Below are 19,260 nucleotides of genomic sequence, written 5' to 3'. Positions count from 1 at the left end.
GAACAAAAATAACATAAGTTCCCCAATGACAAGTAAAAGTTATCTTCTTCCTAAGTTTGTTATATCCACTAAAACCATCCAAGAATGTAAAAAACATTGCTTCGTTGCTAAAGAGTCTAAGACTTGATCTATATAAGGGAGAAATGATCATTTTTAGTTGCAATATTTAACTCTGTAACGTCCCCTTCTCTGCTCTAGGTCTCTGGCGCCTTGTTGGTCTATCTTTCCATCCAGATAGCTAATGGCATTAATCTTGAGGATGCCAGCCAGTCACAGGATTCTATTGGTTTCACTAAGGAGATATTTAAGTTTTGATTTATAAAGTTGATTTATAAAGTTACTTTATGACTTAAAGTCATTTTATAACAAAAGTAACTTAAATGACTAAAAGACAAAAATGGCTTTTATCCCACATTGCCTAGCTTGTATTTAGCCTCATATTGAGGTTATAAAAGCAAGGAACTTCATTGGGATTGGCACAATGGAAATATATCAACATATTGATTATGAAAATTGGTTGCTTGAATGCGACTGGCTATCTTAAGGACGAAACCCCTTGAGAAGTTGGGAGACTAGACATAGCCCCAGTATCTCTTGGAAGTGTGTACACAGGTTCAGGTACGGAAATCACAGAATAGTGCTTGTTTCAGTTCTTTTTCCAGCAGTTAACAGTGGAGAATTATTGGGAGTCTTAGTTTGCACTGGCTAAGGGGAAAACGTAGGATCAGTGATCCACGATATAGGAGAAAGGGAGAAGCGAAAGCAGTCGGGCCAAGGCAAACTACAGAGCGAAAGCAGTCGGGCCAAGGCAAACTACAGGCATGTATCTACCCTACAGACCTGAGGTACACTGACCCCAGTAAGGAGAACGGTAGTTGCAGTCTTTAGTGTGGAGAGTGTGAGGCAGGTGAAACACGGATAACTTCCATACGGTCGGGAGATAAGCCCAGGTCTGTCTTCAACCATTAAGCATTGGGAGACCCATCCCTGCAATAACAGATTTGTAGAGGGATATTAAACATCCTAACTGTTGTCCGCAAGCCCTGCACATATCAGGGGTGATGTTAAGTGTGCCGCAAGTGGAATAAGGAAGCCACATATCCAGACCATTCACCTCAGTTGTCAATTCCTACATCAAACGGGAGTGCAGCAGTAGCATTCAGAGCTGGGATTTGCAGAATGCACATACAGTGGAAAGCAGATCGATTGGAGCCGTATAGGCAGCCAGTTCCATCAACAATCACACTCAGGTTCTTGCTACCTTCATTTGTATTGTGTTCATGAAATTAATATTGTTTTAACAGTTCAGACTCTGCATATGGATGTATAATTTTAAATTCTGTAATAGACAAAACGTGAGCTTGGACTACTGTGTTTTAGAGAATAATATGACCCCAAAGTTGCTTCCTTTCAAGTTGTCATAACATATTGGATATTCTTAATCATACTGCTGCATTATTGGAGTTCGGGATATTACAAATTCCCTATAATCTATACAACCTTATGCCTTTCTTAGGAACTATGACAAGGGTGACACCCATTTACTATCAGAAATGGGATAAATAAACCTTGCATCTAACGATTTCTGCAATTTTCCTTTTACTATCTCTCTTAATGCAGGGTTAATTCTTCTTTGTGACTGTCTTAGTGGCATACTATCCTCCTTGAGATAGATTCTATGGGTACACAACTTAGAAGCCAAACCCTTCATATCAATATAATCCCAGGCAAATGCTTGCTTGTAAGATTGAAGTAATTTTGTCAAAGACATTTGTTGTTCTTGAGTGAGTTTGTTATTAATGCTCAAATATTGATCCGCTGAAACCTCAAGTTCCTTAGTTAAAGGTGTCATAGATGCCTCAGTGAGGTATGACATTTGTACTTCATGTGACAACAATGTATGAAGCATATTTGTGGTTGCCATATTGGTTGAGTTAAATCAGGATGAGGCTGTGCTGGTGGATAGCGAGCAAGTTTTTCTGTGGTCAGACCATCTGAAATAGTCAAGTCTCCCAACTGAAATCCTATATATGCATCAGTTGTAGCTAGCTAAGGCCTTCCTAAAATGATAGATCGTTTCAATGTGGCTTCAGGAGAGAGCTTGATAAAATCAGCTGGGTACTCCCAAGAATCCAATGTAGCTACAAGATCCTCTACCATTCCGTCAGGCATAATGGTAGAACTATCAAGAAGCTGCATGATAATAGATGTAGGTCTGAGATTGGTGATTTGAAGATGCTGCATGATATCTTTTGTCATCACGTTAGTGGCTGCCCCTAAAATTTATTAAGGCATTTTTAACTTGAATACCATTGATGACAACCCCAACTACAAGACTACTAGGCTCAGCTTATTTAGGTATTGTCACCTTTCCAAGTATAATGTCTCCTAATTGACCCAGGACATGCACAATTTGCGGGTCCTTTCTACCAGGTTTCTTTATACAAACTTCCTTAATGGCTTTACCATAAATATGGACATCTTTTATAGCTTGGAAAACAATATCTTGACACATATGCTTCAATTGGTCTATAATATCGAAGGTTGATTCCGCTTTTTATTTGGTCATTTCTTCTTCTAACCTTTGGGGAAATGGAGGGACTGCATCATATTATTTTGGAACTTTCGTTCTTTCATCAGATTTGGTTGGACGGATGGATCAGGAAGAACTGGTTGTTGTAATTCCTCCATGGGCATCTTAGTTATAACTGGCAGAACCTGTGCTGGGCAGGTTGTCTTGGACCTTAGATGTATATCACTTTTATTTACAGCATAAGTTGGGTGTTAGTTTGGATCTTTAGAATAGACAAGTCGTTGTTGTGGCTTATTAGGATAAGGAACAGGTTGTGCAGGTAATTGAGTAGGCTTAGAGGAATTAGTGTTTGCTGCAGGAGGTGGCATTAAGATTGGTTGTTGAAATGGTTGATTTTGTCATGGCTGACGTCCTCTTCATTGTGAGCTTTGTCACGAATTACAAGACCTACTGCAAGAATTGAACTCAAAAACTAACAACAACACTATTCAGGACAAACAGACAAGAAGCCACTTTGTCTGCCTTGGTTGCAGGAAATATCACAGGAAACTGTCTCTATTGACTGCAGGAACAGACAAATGCCAGAACAGAAACTATACACTCAAGGAAAATTAGAAAAAAACTACCAAACAAAAATAGGGAAGCCCTCACCAAGTGGAACCCCTTGGATAAGTATTTCCAGAAGTAACAAATATGTTTATAAGCTCAACATCATCTTATTCATCAAAGAAAGTGTTGCTACATAAGCTAAAACTGAAACTGTTCTTTATATGCTGAAACCAGAAAATCTACAACAGCTAGAATTCTTAACTGTTTTTAAGAGGTGGCAGAACTTTATTTATAGAGAACTAACTAATTCTAACAAGTAACTAGTCCACTCCCAAAAGTAACGAGGGCACAGATTACATTGCAAGGAGGAATGCTATGCAACAGATTAGGAATAGTTAATTGTTCAGTTGCAGAGAAGATATAGCATAACAACTTTCTAGATTTACTCCTTATTGAGAATGGTCATTAAAGCTCCATAAACACTCCATACAAGTTCTTGTCAATCACATACTGACTTCTTAAATGTCGGCTCTTGCTCAATCAATTTGACTTGGTCCTTAGCTAAATGCATGGTATGAATCTCCTTAAGCGCAGGCTTGACTAATTCTACTTCTTAATTGGTCCTCCATCATAGCAATTGACTGATTCTGCTTCTTAATTGCTCCTGCATCATAGCATTAGTGTGCACAACAACATAGGAATATCTATTTCATGCAGAGTAACGAGACTTGCTGCGAGTCGGGCGAGTCTCCCGAGTTGACGAGTCAAACATGGCTTGCTGGGTCAAAATAACCCGTGACTTGGGCTCGGCAGGTCAGGTGTGATGACTCGCCTGACTCGCGAGTCAAGGCATGACTCGTGGGTCACGACTGTCTTGACCCAGCCACAGCAGTCAACATCCAGCTAAGGCAAAACAATAAAAAATGTTTGTTTTTTAATATTTTTTTTGGTTCTTTCTTATCCTTAGAGCCCTAAAAGGGCTTTCATAACACTCTATTGTGAGAAAAAGAAAAAGAGAGAGAGAGGAAGAAGAGAAATAAAGTGTCATTGTTTTGCAACCAGCTGAAAGGAAGAGGAAAAAAGCTTGCATTTGTAACATTGGAGCAACTATATGCTTGCATTTAGATCATCAAGGAGTTTATAGGAGCTCTTCTCAACACTTCTCAACTCATTTCAAAGAGGTAAGAGTTGATATTTTGGATTTAGATGATTTTTTTCTCTATGCTTATGGGTTTTTTGGATGAATTTTTTTTGTATGGTTATGGGTTTTGTTTTACTTTAGATCTTCATTAAATACAATGCTTAAATAGTAATATTTGGTCTAAAATGTCTTATTGCAGCAACTTTGACATTTTTCCTTACTCATAATGGGTCCTAAAGCTAGAAAACCCAAGCTCTCTAAAGGCAATAAAAAAGATGAGTGCTGGAAGTACACCATAGACTTTCCAGGTAGAGGTAAAACTCAAACAAAATGCCTATTTTGTAAGGTCATTAATAGTGGGGGGATAAATAGATTGAAATACCATATCGCTAGCATACGTGGTCATGATGTTGAGCCTTGTAAAGTTGCAACTCCTGAGGCTCAACATTTTTGTTATGTTGCCTTAGCAAAATATGAAGAAGAAAAGAAATTAAGAGAAAAACAATTAGCAGAGTTAGCTCAGATTAGTTCCACTTCCCTTCCACGCTTATCTAGAATTGCTTTTGTATCTAGTTTTACACCCCTAGGTTCAATAGGTTGTGTTGGAGAAGGTTCTTCCCGTACTTCTTTTACATCTATTCCTTGCACTACTAGTGGCGCTGCCCCTGCTAGTAGTACTGGCATTACCTTTCATCCTAGAGTCAGAATATCTAGGTTGGACAATCTTTTTGTACCACGTTCCACTCTGATGCACAAACCTCACTTGAGAGCTTGGTCTGGAATAGGGCAATCCATAAAGCTAGAAGAAGAGCAATTTGCAAGTTTTGGTATTTCTGCAACATTCCATTTATACCAGCCAAGTACTTCAATTTCATTTATATTTGATTGTTTTACGTTTTAAGTTTTAAATTCAATTTTTAAAATAAAATGTATGATTTTAACTTAATGTTGAAATATGTTAATTAAAATGTTTTTATAAATGTAACAGGACTTCTTATTTGCAAGGGATGATTGATGCGGTTTCCATCTGTGGTATGGAGTTTAAAGCCCCCACTAAAGATGAGTTTAGTGGCCCCCTCTTACTAGAAATGGTTGAGATGAAACTTGAGTTGGAGGACCATAGAAAGATTTGGAGCCAAAAGGGGTGCACCATTATAACGGATGGATGGACAGATAGGAGGAATAGGACTCTCCTAAACTTTCTTGTTTCTAGCAGAGGTAATTCATCATCCTCTACTTCTCGAAGACTAAAATTTAATGTATTATTGAATAACTAAAATTTTGTTTTATTAATTATTCAATGATAATTATTTTATTTTATTTTCACTTTCAGGATCCACCATGTTTTTCAAGTCTATAGATGCTTCCTCACATGTCAAAAATGCAAAATTCTTATGTGAGGCTATTGAGGAGGTCATAAGGGAGGTGGGGGAAGAGAATGTTGTCCAGGTGGTGACTGATAATGCAGCTAATTATGTTGCTGCAAGTAAAATTTTAACTTCTAAGTTTCTAAATTTTTTATTTTAGTTTTTCATTAAATTTTGAAAATTAAAAGTTTTTTAAAACATCTAAATTTTTAATTGTTTGCTAACTAATTTAAAATTGTTGTATGAAAACTTTTGATGGGGAGACACCCAAGAATCTTTTGGATTACATGTGCAGCCCATTGCCTTGACCTCATGTTAGAGGATATTGGCAAGATTGTGTAGTGTCCTCTTTTTCGATCTTTTAATGTTTTCGGTTTTCTTTTGAATGGAGGAGAGTTCTTTCTCTAAAACTCTTATAAATTAGAGTAAATTTACTAGATGACTTTATGTAGGAGTTATATTTTACAGATTTGTATGATGATGATCTCTTTGTTCAAGAAATGTGATATATTCTAAATTCTGAATGAATCTTATCTTCTCTATAAAAATCTTAGATTATGTAGGTTTAAAGGTTATTCTCATATCCATCAAAGATATGTTTAATTGCTGTTCTTGAGATATATTAATCCGATCTATGACAATTGTACCATTATGCTATTCTTGGCAGCATAGTATAACTATGCAATTGCTTATGTGATATAGCTCTTGATGTATGATTAATTGGTTGGTCACTTTTGCTTGCTATGTCCTATATGGTTTTATTAGTATGCCACAATAATCTCATATGGGTCTGGTATAATCTTTGATCTGCATGAACACTTGCCGATTATGTGGGACTAATTTAGTGATTCCATAAGATCTTTGACCTAAATGCTTCCTTGTTACGTCCGATGACTTTGCAATCAAGAGTGGCGCTATTTTTTATTTGTAAGAGTTGAAATTTGCGTCTAGGGCCAAGAGGCTGTTGGCTAATGATCTGAATACTGGGACTTTCTATTCCATGTCTTCCTTTATTCACAAACTTGATACTGAACATATATATTTCTTGAGACGGGTTAATGATTTTGCTTTGAGACATTTCTGATTGGATGATGTTTTTTTTGATGATTTAAAACATTATATTTCACACACTTGGTCGAAGCTCTTCCTCATGTATTTGCTGTCTAAAGTTCCCAATCTTCCGTCTTGCTTATAACACACATTATTCTCCGAGAATTCCTTTCCACGTCCCTCCATTTTTTAAATATATATCTTTCATTATTGAATGGTTACATCATTTGGCATCAAGAGGCATATTTGTCTTGTTATCTTTCCAAGGGAAGAAAATACTTACATTTCGTTTAATGATTATTGTTCGGAAACTTTAACTAATTCATTGTTAAGTCTGATTGTCATTTATCATATTGGTCTACCTTTTAGCAATAACACGCTAAGTTTATATTCTTTGTTCTCAATGGCTCCATATTCTTCGTTCTCATCCAACGGCTCTATCTTTGTATGTGGATCATTTTCTTTATGACTATATGATCGCTCAATAATATCATCGTGATATAGGAAACTATGTGAGACTTATCGTGGGTATGCAAATGTTATGTTCTTGATGATTGTGGTTTCCTCAATGTCAATTAAGAAAAATGCTCTATATCTTCGTGCTATCACGGGCATTATTAGAATTTCATCTGTTCTGATGTGGATGTGTTCTCTACTATATTATTATTTATATGCTAACCCTTTTCCCTTGACTGATAAACAAAGCAGTCGCTGAATGACTCTCTACCGATAAATGCAATATATATGTTGCCTTTCACGATGCATTATTTAGTGGTGTGACCCTATGAAAGTCAACTCCTTTTATCGTCTCACATAGCATATTCATCTGAACAATTATCTTGATTGCTCTCATGATCATTCTTCATATTTGAACTGAATTTATTATTGATCAATTCATACTAAGTGGCAGGTGTAGTATGCCCCTGCTGTGAGGTCTTTGTATAATATATAATAATAGTAATATATATTATCATTAACCTGGTCATTTGATAATTGATTACTATATTATCTTATTATTGAATTTATTAGACTTCTATTATTATTTATTTATACTCTTATATGCCACCCTTTTAATATAATCTTGTATAATAATTATAATATAGATGATTTATATATTATAATGTTTTATTATTAAGATAGTGTAATTATAATTTCTCATTATCTATTGTTTCTTTCTTATTATCATTACATTACACTATGGAAGAGGGGACATTACAAATTGAATGGGTGAAATCATGTGTTGCTAAGGCCAAAAATCTTTGCAAGCTCATCTATAATCATGCCTTGGTCCTCAACATTATGAGGGAATACACGGAGGGAAAGAAGTTGGCTCGTCCCAGTATCACAAGATTTGCCTCTAATTTTATCACACTAAAATCCTTGCTGAGTTCAAAGTTACCTTTGAGGTGCATGTTTGTTGGTCCACAATCGAATTCCTCCTCCTTTGCCACCATCCCTACAAGGATAGATGCAACAAAATGCATTTATTATGAAGAAGGTTTTTGGGAGCCATGTAAGGAGATTGTGGAGGTAATTTAAATTTTAAAAGCTTAAGTCTTAAAATTTTATAAATTAATTTATCTCATACATATTTTTGTTTTATTTTCATTGTGCAACTTTGCAAAGTTTCATCATTCACTAAACTGTTTTTCGTTTAATTGTTTTGTAGATCACTGCGCCCCTTGAAGCCCTCCTATGAGTTGTTGATGGGGAGAAGCCTGCTATGGTCTAAATATATGAGGGCATGGATAGGGCCAAGGAGGCTATTAGAGCCAAATATGTAGGACTTGAAGACAAGTATGGCCTTGTTTGGGACATAATTGATAGAAGATGGCAAAATCAGCTTCATAGACTCATCCACGTAGCAGCCTATCACCTCAATCTGACATACTGTTTCCGTGAAGATTTCGACGCAAATAAGGAGGTTCTTAGTAGCCTATACACTGTGATATCGAAGATGGCCACTAGTGCCATAGATATATTGCTTGGGATGGATGCCTATAATAATGCAACAGGGCCCATTTTTTCAAGTCAAATTTGCGAAGGAGGTCGTAGAAATTGCAGCCAGGTAAAATTGCAACTTAGCCTTATACAATATGCAGTGATGCGCATATATACTATCTAGTTTCTAACTTTCTAGCTTTAAAGTTCAAATTTTGAAATGAGACTAATATTTTTTTCTTTTCCTTTTTTCAAAATTCAGATAGATGGTGACAAATGTTTGGGACTTCAACCAAAAACCTTCAACAAATCGCCATCCGCAAAATGAACCAACCAAGTAGCACTTGTAGATGAAAGCGCAACTGGAGCATGTTCAAGCACATCCACTCGAAGAGGCGTAACACGTTGTCTGTGGAAAAAATGAATAAGCTAGTCTTTGTGCATTACAACCTACGCATTAGGACAAAGGAGATTTTGGATAGTGACACCTCTCCAATTACTCTAGAAGAGGTTGATCCAGAGTCTGAGTGGATCACTGAGGCTACTAATCCTACCTTTGATGATGAGGACCTAGAGTGGGTTGATGAGGCAGAAAAAGAAGCTGAGGCCATGGCTATGGCAGCAAAGGACCAAAGAGCTACATTTGTTCCTAGTGGCATCTCACAGGCATTGACAGAGAATACAGTTGATCCTATAGGCACCTCACAGGCTGATGCTATAGCTAATCAGTCATCCAGGACCTACCTTAGACGCCTTACTAAGAGGCATTTTGTAGATTATACTGAGTCTAAGGTTGAGGATGAGGATGAGGAAGAGGATGAGGACTAGGAGCCATAGCTATAGTCTTGTTTTGACTTTTTGTTTCACTTAACATATGATTGGAACATTTGATGATGACTATTGATGTGTTGGATTTGATATACATTTTGATGGGTTTCATGAATTTATCATTTTATATATCTATGTTTTCTATTTCCTTCAGCTCTAATTTAGTATTTAGCAATTACCTTTGTACTTATGTAATCGATGTATGTTTAAGTATGTGATCAAATTACGTTCTATTTCATGATGTTATTGTGTCTTTAAGCTTTATTCAATAATGGGTGCATGGAATATTATTTAAATCCTTAAAAATCTCAAAATTTCAAGGGTTTTGTCACTTTGCCGAGTCACTGGCAACTCCGAGCCAGGTCCAAGTCTCATTACTTTTTATGTTAACATCCATTAAACCGTAACTATGATTAAGCATAGCTATAACCATTTAAAAGTTTTTGTTATTAAAAATGGAATTTAAAGATAAGTTCATGACCATGATATCAAGTTCGGCTAAACATTACAAAATACTTAATAACCAAGTTCTAGACCCTTTAACCATGACCAAACACTTGACATAGACAACTAAAACATAGCGACTATAGACAAAATAGAGGCATTGCTTGGATTCATCAGAGTACATTTCAAGCAAAAATAACTATTAAAATTGCAGCACTATTTTACATTTCTATTCTCAACATCATGAGCAGCAGTGAGAGTGAGGGAAGTAGTGATAGTCATCACATGGTTGTTGCAATGCAAGAAACTCAAAATCACAAATAAAAAGACCTAGTACTAGGGAAGTCATAGGGGGTTCCAAAGATATGGACGTTCATGTAGAAGAGGCAGAAACCTCTAACCCATTTGAGCACCATTCCCAAGTCGTCATCAAAAAGTTTGCAAAAGGCTCGTTCATCCCCAAGAATCCTCTCCTACAAATTACCACAAGAGAAGACAAGGATAAGAAAAACATTTGGGGGATAGTAGCAAATGGGAGTGTTGCCACAAACATTATTTTGGAAGCTATACTAGAGTCTATTGCCATCTTTTGTAGATAGGACATCAAGGGGTCAAAGTAAGAGATATTTTTCCACAACAAGTCAAATTGTGATATTGCTATCAGAATTTAATTAGGTTGGTTTTTAGTCAAACTCATTGACTCATGTTTCATGAGTAGTGATTCACACAAATCCATCTCTCGTGACAATAAATGGAACACTTAACACTCATTGGATCTAGGTGATGCTCACAGAGGTGAAGCACTAGGACATCCTAGGATTTAGGATCTGTGTGAATCACTACTCATTAAATAATAAACATAAGTCAATGAGTTTGACTCAAAAACTATACAATTAAATCCTAATAGCAATATCAGAAGGGGTCAAAAGTTGTGTTACCCCGACCCCAACTTTTCTACTTTTATAGCACATGTAGGTCAAATTGGAGTCAAGCCTCTTTGATCATATGTCATGTCTTTCCTTTAAAAATAGTGTCAAATTCAGGATAAGTCAAGTAATAAGTCATAGAACCGCTTGAACCCTATGGGCCATTGAACCTCTTGGATTGGTTCAACAGGTTCAACGTTCTCAAAATCGTGCCCAAAGGTTTCATGTCCTTGTTATGAAATCGGCCATCAGTAAAGTGATGAACCAATTAAGCCTCTTGAACTAGTTCAATAAGTTAAAGTAGTTTAATTGGTTCAACTTCAACCTTGTTGGTGATATTAAAGTGTTGTGTCAATCCATATCTTATTCTTTCATTCTTATATGTCTGTATGTTCAATTGAAAAATGGAATTGCCTTTGAATTGCTTAAACTCATTGAACCCGTTGAACCAATTCACTCAGTTCAAGCGGTACAAACGGTTAGCCGATTATCAAAGGTGGAGAATAAACCACTGTTATTTTGAATGAAAAGTGATTGGCGGTGCAGCATATCATGGACTATGAATTTCGCAGTTTCTCAAAAAGGAATACTGATGATGAGCTAATAAGCTCACATGTCAAAAACATGGGTAATTAATCTTCATCGAGGGCAAAATCCCATGCAATTAATTGGCATAAATAGAAGATAGAGTCATCATTCCAGAAATCTTTCATTGTGGGAAGATGATTTAAAGGCAACCTTGTGCTAAAATAAGCACAAAAATTGGCAAGGAGAAGGCAATGCACAAGATAACTGGATTTTACAAATATGAAGTTGCAAAGGTTTCAGTTTTAGAGGTGAGTTTTGAATTGCTCATTCTTATTAATAATTCAACGTGGTAACATATTTGAAACTTTACTGATAGTTTAGTTATTCTGAGTTCTGGTACCATCAGAACGACATTTCAAATCTTTATGAATGAGTTTAGTCTAGTTTGTTCTTCTCCCGAGCACAAAGACACATTTCTAGTTCACTATGATTTAAACGATTTCGTAGAAAGAACCCAAAACCCTAAAGAAGATTCCATTATGGAAAAATCTGTTGAAAGTGGCATAGTTGAAGCTATGGCTATTCCCCTAACTATAATTTGCCCTGTACTTGTCAGAGATCGAATGAATAGATATGACCCAAGGGATAAGTGCACTAGGAAGCTCAATGGGGAGATCTTATTCTCTATCAATAGGGAGGCCATGATTGGTGCCATGGGGATTCCAGTAAAAGAAACCTATTCTAATTTTACTATAGAATTGTCTAGGTCTAATTTTAATGAAAAGAAGCAAGTATACAGAAATGTGATTGCCAGGAGTTGGTTGTTAAAATTTCAGAATGCAGGGTCAAGACTGACTAGGAAAATCACGAGGGAGCACATGAAACCTCGTATCAGAGCCCTAGTAGTATTGTTGTACAAGGTGAAAGGTTCTCAACAAGCCTTTTCTTCAAGAAGTGGATGTATTTCTTTATTCAAATTATCCTGCAGGGTACCCAGTTCCTCGACTAGGGAGAAATAATTACGAAGGAAACGCATGATCAGTTGAATAATGGTCATTTTGGGCATCAAGGGTTTTATATCATTCCATGTCTATTTTATTGTTTGGCCTGCACGAGGGAATGGACAGGCTTACCCCATGAACCATTTGTAGAAGGAATTAAAATTTATCAGTATTACCCCCTTCTATAGAAGAAAAGGTGTTGTGAAAACTACCGATGGGTGAATCATGTATTTACTAGTAAATTAACACATGAAGTGGAAGAGATTCCCTATAAGAGAATGTATGAAGAAGCTATGCAGTTAGTGAGTATCTACAACAGCTAATACACACAATTCTCACGCTTCCTCTATCTCAGAGTAGGTGAATTTGAAGGTGAACCAATGAGGCTACATAGATATGCATTGAATTGCTTGGTAATAGTGGAACTATGGAAACAACTCACTCATGTGAGCGAAATATATTCACCCAAAAAGGAGCCAGGTGTTGCTTTCCCAATTGAATTGAGTTTCTGTGAATGCAAGTCTGTTTCTGAAGCCCTTAATCTAGAAGTGGATCTGATGAAGTTTAATTTTCAATTTTATAAAGTAAGAATTAATTTTGATAACAGGGGTTTTCTAGAGAGCACCTAGCTTTGAGAGAAGAATTCTTACTTCTATCACATATGGAAGACTACTGGGAGAATTGCTCTGATGAAGTGGAAGTTGTAAGAAGACTATGGAGCAAGTTTACCCTGCAACAAACTGTTAGTCTTGGTATAAAGATGGATGCAAGAGGAATTGAAGATGATGGAAGTTCTCTGATGGATTCTATGTATGAATAGGTCAAATTGTTACTAGTTCCAGAGGTTAATTGGACAGGACTGAATAGAGACAATCTAGAAATGAAAATATCCCCAATCATAAGGAGGGCTGAGAAATGGTTAAATGAGCAGAGAGCTAATAAAGTTCAAACCAGTAGGCAGAAATCCACAAAATACTTTAAAGAACGCAAGCCACATATTACCTTTGTTGTTAAAAATGTTTCAATTTGTGATGCAGGTAACTCCAAAGCCAAGCCCATGAAAATTGCTCCTAGTAAAAAGTCTAAAGAGTACCCTAGCAACCACTTCCCTTGTTCGAAAAACTAGATCGAGATTGAAGGGTAAGGGAAAAGTACAACAAATTGAAGAAGCAATTATCGATCTACATTCAGGAAGAGACAGTGAGAAGAGGACAACTATTTCAATTATCAATTTCTCTTTCATATCTTTAACCAAAAATTATATTTATGTATATGATTGATAATAAAATCAATGTATTTAAAACATATTTCTTTTAATTTAATAAAATATAGTGTGCCTCCACAATGAGATGGATTTTTCTAAACTTGATATGGACTATCAGCCAGAGGTCACCATAGACTTGGTTGATACTATTGATTTCGCAGATTTGCTAGCTATGGTTAACCCCACAGCAAACCAACCTTCTTCTACTAAGTACACTCCCAACAAAGCTCTCAAATGACTAAAGTTGTCATAAGTAAGCAGTGGAATACTCTTCCAATTTCCTTGCATCTAGATGATATGGTTAGCAAATGCCTAGGAACAGCCCAAAAACCTAAGAAACTTAAGGCTACTTGAAGAGGGGTAATAGATTACAAGAGAGGAACCTGGATTACAAAGGGGGCCAAGCCTCTCAGTGAAGAGGAAGTTTGGGAACCGGCCGTTGGGAATTTTGAAGTAGAAAAGGTGAATCTTAAGATACCTGACAGGGATGTAGGCAATCATCACAGGCTTCTACAAATAGGATGTTAAGCAAGTCTTGGAAAGTAAAAAAAGATAAGAAAAAACTAAAGCAAATTCTGAGGGTAATGGCTGTTGTCGGTAAAATGTATAGTGTAGCCGACGGGTAGAGTAGTATCTGAACGGGCGCGTGACGCTTGAGTCACCCCTTCGGAAAGGTATATGTACATGTCCGAGATGGACTTTGGAATCATCATGGTAATCGGAAATCATTGTAGTCATTGTAATCTGCAAATGCATACATGAATAAAGTACCTATTCGGAATTGAATCGTGTTATACTTGTGTTGAACTTCTTACCCTATGCAGTATACAATGGCTGAATATATTGATGCCCCCTTGTAAAAATCTACAAGAATTATCTATAAAATACACTGACTGGATAAATATATTAATAACATGACATTATAATATTATTTAATTAAATATTATTAAGTCATCGTTGGAGTATTTTAATTATTTTTTGACGACTTGATGAAAATCAATTTTATTAATTGTCATTTAAAAAATTGGGGACATTACAATTTTCCACAGCCTAATACAAAAATTCAACCGAATGTTTTGCATTGTAAAGGTTGGTAGGAGGTAAACCATAAAATTATAAATAGTAGCATTCATGACACAATTTTATCTAAAATATCCATAAAATTTCTAATATCAAATCAATTGTGATACGGGGCGGGGGCTCTAGCTCGGTTGGCTAAATCTTCCCTGTTGTAGGGGGTTGGTCACGGATTCTAGTCTCCCCCGTCCTCGTGGTACCGGTGGGCATGTCGCGCCAGCACTACCGGTCACATTAAAAAGTTTACCAGGCGCACTGCAGTTTATAGGGGGGCCGTGTTGCACCGATTCCTGCAGTCTAAAAAAAAAAAAAAAAATCAATTGTGATATATTTAACTTTGAACCAAAACAAATACTGCTTGCCCAAGCATGGCACTAATTTGAGTAAGGGGGTTAAGGAAAAAGCATCTAACTATCCTGAAACATCCTTCGGCTCTGCCTGAAAAAGGCCTTCTATTAATTAAGCACACTTTTTGAAATTATGCTTTGTTGATTTTTCTCAGTACTGTTTCATTATTAGGCCCTTCTGTTTGTATCTTATATCTACAGCCTGAGTCTAATCCTGTTCTTATCTTAATGTTAATCAGAAAAGATCTTAGCCAATTTAAAAAGCCAGATCATTATCATCAAGTACCATAAATTTATATAAATAGAATATAGAGAACAATTCAGTTGAAAGGTAAAACATCATAGAGAGAACATTTGCTCATAAGATTAACAAATAGCAAGTAGTAAAAAATTTGCGAGAAAACATTACACACATTGCGCTTTGCATGGAAAAGGATTTAGGATAGTATCAGAATAAGGCATACAAACTTGTTTTTAAAGGCAACAAAAGTGACAGAACTCGATGCAGTCAGAGTGTGTTGAGCATTAGCATCTGGAAACCAAGATCAATTGCAACTATCCCTTATTCCATGCATTTAATGAGAGATTGAGAAGCAAACCTGTTATTCTCTGAACTATTGTCAGGTTTCCTTTCTTCAACTCCTAGATTTTTAATAAAACTCTGAACAATATATCCTTCGTGTTCCATGGCAGGCACTACTTGTTGGGCCTTCCCAGCATTATTAACTACTAACACGACCCTGGCTAACGCAGTAATTTTCTTGTCTTTTATTTGTCGCAAAATCCTCAAAACCTATATGAATGCCAATCACAGACAGCAAGATATTACAATAAATCAAGAAATAAACTGATAACATATGAAAAAAGAAAAGCACGAGAATAATTCATCAAGATATTGCAGGAGAAGCCAATGTTGTCAAATGCAAAGAAAGAGGCTGTGGTAAAACTAATAAGCAGTGGCACTGGTTAATGCAACTTAGACGTACAGAACATCATAATAGTAAAAGAATAGAGTGCCTAAAGAAACCCCCAATTTTTATTTTTATTTTCTTGGTAAATGGGACTCAAATTGTTAATACATCTCGCCAATCTTTTCAAAACCTTTAAGGTAAGCATAAATATATGTTAAAGTAGGCTAGAGCCTTGTTACAAGAAGCCATTAAACAAGATAATATCTTGAAAAAGCATGCTTTTATATAGTCTGACTAGATAGTGTTGATGTGAGTTTTAGACCACTACAACATGCAGAACGAAACACGTGGTGTTTCAGAATGAAATACTGACCATGGAATCCTCTCTTGAATAAAGATACCACATATGTTAAAGATTGCAAAGAAAGATCATCAACGAGACTCTGAGGTTCCTTCTAATTGTGGATACTCTTCAGTAGTAATGATGTGATATGTTGGTATCATGAGGAGACTTATGCTAATTCACTAAGAGTTTTCCAACTTGACTTCAAAGGATATAGCTTCAAGGAGACTCCAAGATTCCTTCTAATTGTGGATACTCCCTCAGTAGTAATTATGTGATATGTTGGTATCACGAGGGGACATAAACTAATTTCACTAAGACTTTACTAACTTGACTTCAAAGAATATAGCTTCACAATGTGCAATGAAAACTAACCACTTCCAACTAATGAAATACAATGAAACTAAACCTTCGAATCTAAGAAACTTTGACTTCTACTCTAGGATTTAAGAAATTGTGACTATCCTTATAATTCTACTAGATGTGTTTTTGCCATCAACTCCACCCACCCAGCACAATCTTCTAAGGTATATTCAAAAGATGTTCAAAGTTCAAACTACTACCATTTCATCAATCCCATCTATAGATACAAATTAACGAGTGAGTACCAACTGAAGTTAACTTCATAATATTGTCATTCAACTACACAATGCAATACTTACAATCAGTATGCAGTTGGCCTTTTGGTATATGATCAACTCAAACAAAGATACATTCACAATTGTTTTTATCCAACTAAACTACTCAAAGAAAACTTCAAACTAAGTGCTTTAATCAAATTATATTCTAAGTGAGAAAGATGGATCAGCATATAATACTAAAAAAGACTACAAGTGTTCGCCATGCACAACACCACAATGAAAAGATGGCAATTTTGGTTGCATATTCACAACAATTTTCCAACAATCTCCTTTTACAAATAAGGAGAGCAGGCCTTATATAGGGACCTCTAGTACAATGAACAACCAAGATTAAATCAAATTCAATGGCCCAAATTAACTCAAAGAAAGCCCTAATTAGAGTTGCTATAACCATCACCCATTTATATTTAATCAACATTTGAGCCAACAGAAATTTTGCATTTCCTTGAAGAGCCAATAATAAAATGGGTTAAGTAGATTAGGCAAAAGGCACCAAACAGTGGGTCAATCAAAATAAAGCACCTAATTATTAACCAGTGAGAAGGCATACAATAAATCCTCCCCAAGAAGATTATTCCCTTTGATTTTTTCCTTTCTTGCAAATTCAATGCACCTAGACTTGATTTCATCTAGCTTACATGATTTCATCTAGCTTCTTCATGGGGACACTTGGCACCTTGATTCCATACTCAAAAACATCTAGCTCCTCTATGCAATGGGCAAAAGTCTTATCCTAATCATTTGTACTATTAGAGATAAGTTGTCATGAAAGTCTTGAGGGTCACAAGTCCCCTCAATTGGTTCCTCTTAATGACATTGGTGCCTTTGAAGTGAACTACCTCATCCATTCTCTCAATACTTCCACAGCTATATTTTCTTCTTTGTTTACTTCAAACTCAAATGTTCTCCTTAAGGTTTTGAAAATTCCATCTTGGAGTACCATGAATATTTTCTTCAAACACTGGCAATCATTTGTCACCCTTTACAGGGCATCCCTATTCAAGACTAGTGTACAATACCACCCATGGAAGTCTACTGCTTCATCTCCCTTTATCACTTGGGCCCTCTCCAATGCAAAGGTAGAAATATCCTTCAAGGTCTACAATTGAGGGACGGGCTTTTCTTTAACAAACTAAAACTCTTCAAAAATAATTGAACAAAGCTTGTGTTCTTCAAATGAAAACACCCATGTTATAATTCTTGACAAATTTTGGGTGGAAGCATCTACCTTGTTGAAGATTTTCTCCATCACACTCTTTTTTTCCTTGTACTATTTCCTCTTTGCATCCTTCTGGAGAGGAAGGTCTACACATTTACTAGAAAGTAGAAGCATATCTCTAAAAACTCACACAATCAAAGCCTCAAGCTAGATCAGAAATTAAGGCTAAAAAAACCCCACACATCGAGTATAGAGGCCCAAAACACTTGCAATATCTTGAGACAATGCTCCACAATAACCTTGATATCATACAAAAACAGCAAAGAAAGAAATTTATTAGCTAAAAACGTTCTACCAAAGTTATTCAGATGTCAATTGTTTTCAAATATACTTCCTAGTATAATCATGCCTTTCAACCAAATACTATTCTCAAAGTGCAAGCCAAGCAAAAAAGCCCAACTATAACTAAAATTGCCTTCCTTTGATTATTTTCCCAAGATTTGAAAAATATTATCCAATGACGACTATTTGTCTACCCTTGCAAAAAATAATGCTCCATTATTCTTCCTAATATGCCACTTTAATTTTCCATTATCAAATAGTTTGATTAATCAAATATTCAGCATGCCATTAAAAAGTGAATGCTCACAAAGAAATGCCAACCTTCATTTAATAACGCCGATATGAAGAAAATATCTTATTCCTTAGATAGTATTGGCATTGAAATATATATAATAAATCTCAAAGCCTTGCAAGCAGTTATAATAAATGCCAAAACTCCAAAGATTAAGCATAATAAAATAATACTTTTTTTCCATAAAAATCTTCAATATAATATTAGCACTCGATCTTTATAAATGACACCTAAAAGATACCTTCACCCTAAATTCAGTTTATGTCCAATTTAATAGTCCCAAGGGTTTCCATCCTTTACGAACTGAAAGTGGGAATCTCAAAGCTCTTCAAAAGAAATTAATAAATTAAGCATAAACAAATGAAGCTCAACCTATTCTTTTATATGTACTACAAAAGACTTGTGGCTTTCTCTTTCCTTACCCTTCTAATTTTCCCTATCATACTTGATTTTGAACTTGACAAAAATAATAACAAGGTGACCTAATTAAATTTCACTTAATTGAATAGTCAAGTCAATTTAATTACTTTACTAAATAATTAATGTAAGTTGTTGATCGTTTAGTGCACAAATCAA

General features: G+C 35.8%; 1 protein-coding gene across 2 annotated transcripts in view; it reads right to left on the bottom strand.

Moving 5' to 3' along the window:
* The window catches only part of LOC149531447 (P-loop containing nucleoside triphosphate hydrolases superfamily protein), a 211,886-nt gene that overhangs the window by 71,084 nt on the left and 121,542 nt on the right, over positions 1–19,260 (bottom strand). For both annotated transcript variants that reach the window (XM_089810337.1, XM_089810338.1), the window contains exon 6: positions 15,596–15,789. In XM_089810337.1, coding sequence (XP_089666463.1) covers positions 15,596–15,789 — 194 coding nt within the window. The remainder of the gene's footprint in view (positions 1–15,595; positions 15,790–19,260) is intronic.

Source organism: Cupressus sempervirens, chromosome 11 (genome assembly GCF_028749045.1).
Source record: "Cupressus sempervirens isolate cs-2001-9-10 chromosome 11, ASM2874904v1, whole genome shotgun sequence".
In the NCBI taxonomy this organism is placed as follows: domain Eukaryota; kingdom Viridiplantae; phylum Streptophyta; class Pinopsida; order Cupressales; family Cupressaceae; genus Cupressus; species Cupressus sempervirens.
This window is presented reverse-complemented; position numbering and strand designations above follow the sequence as displayed.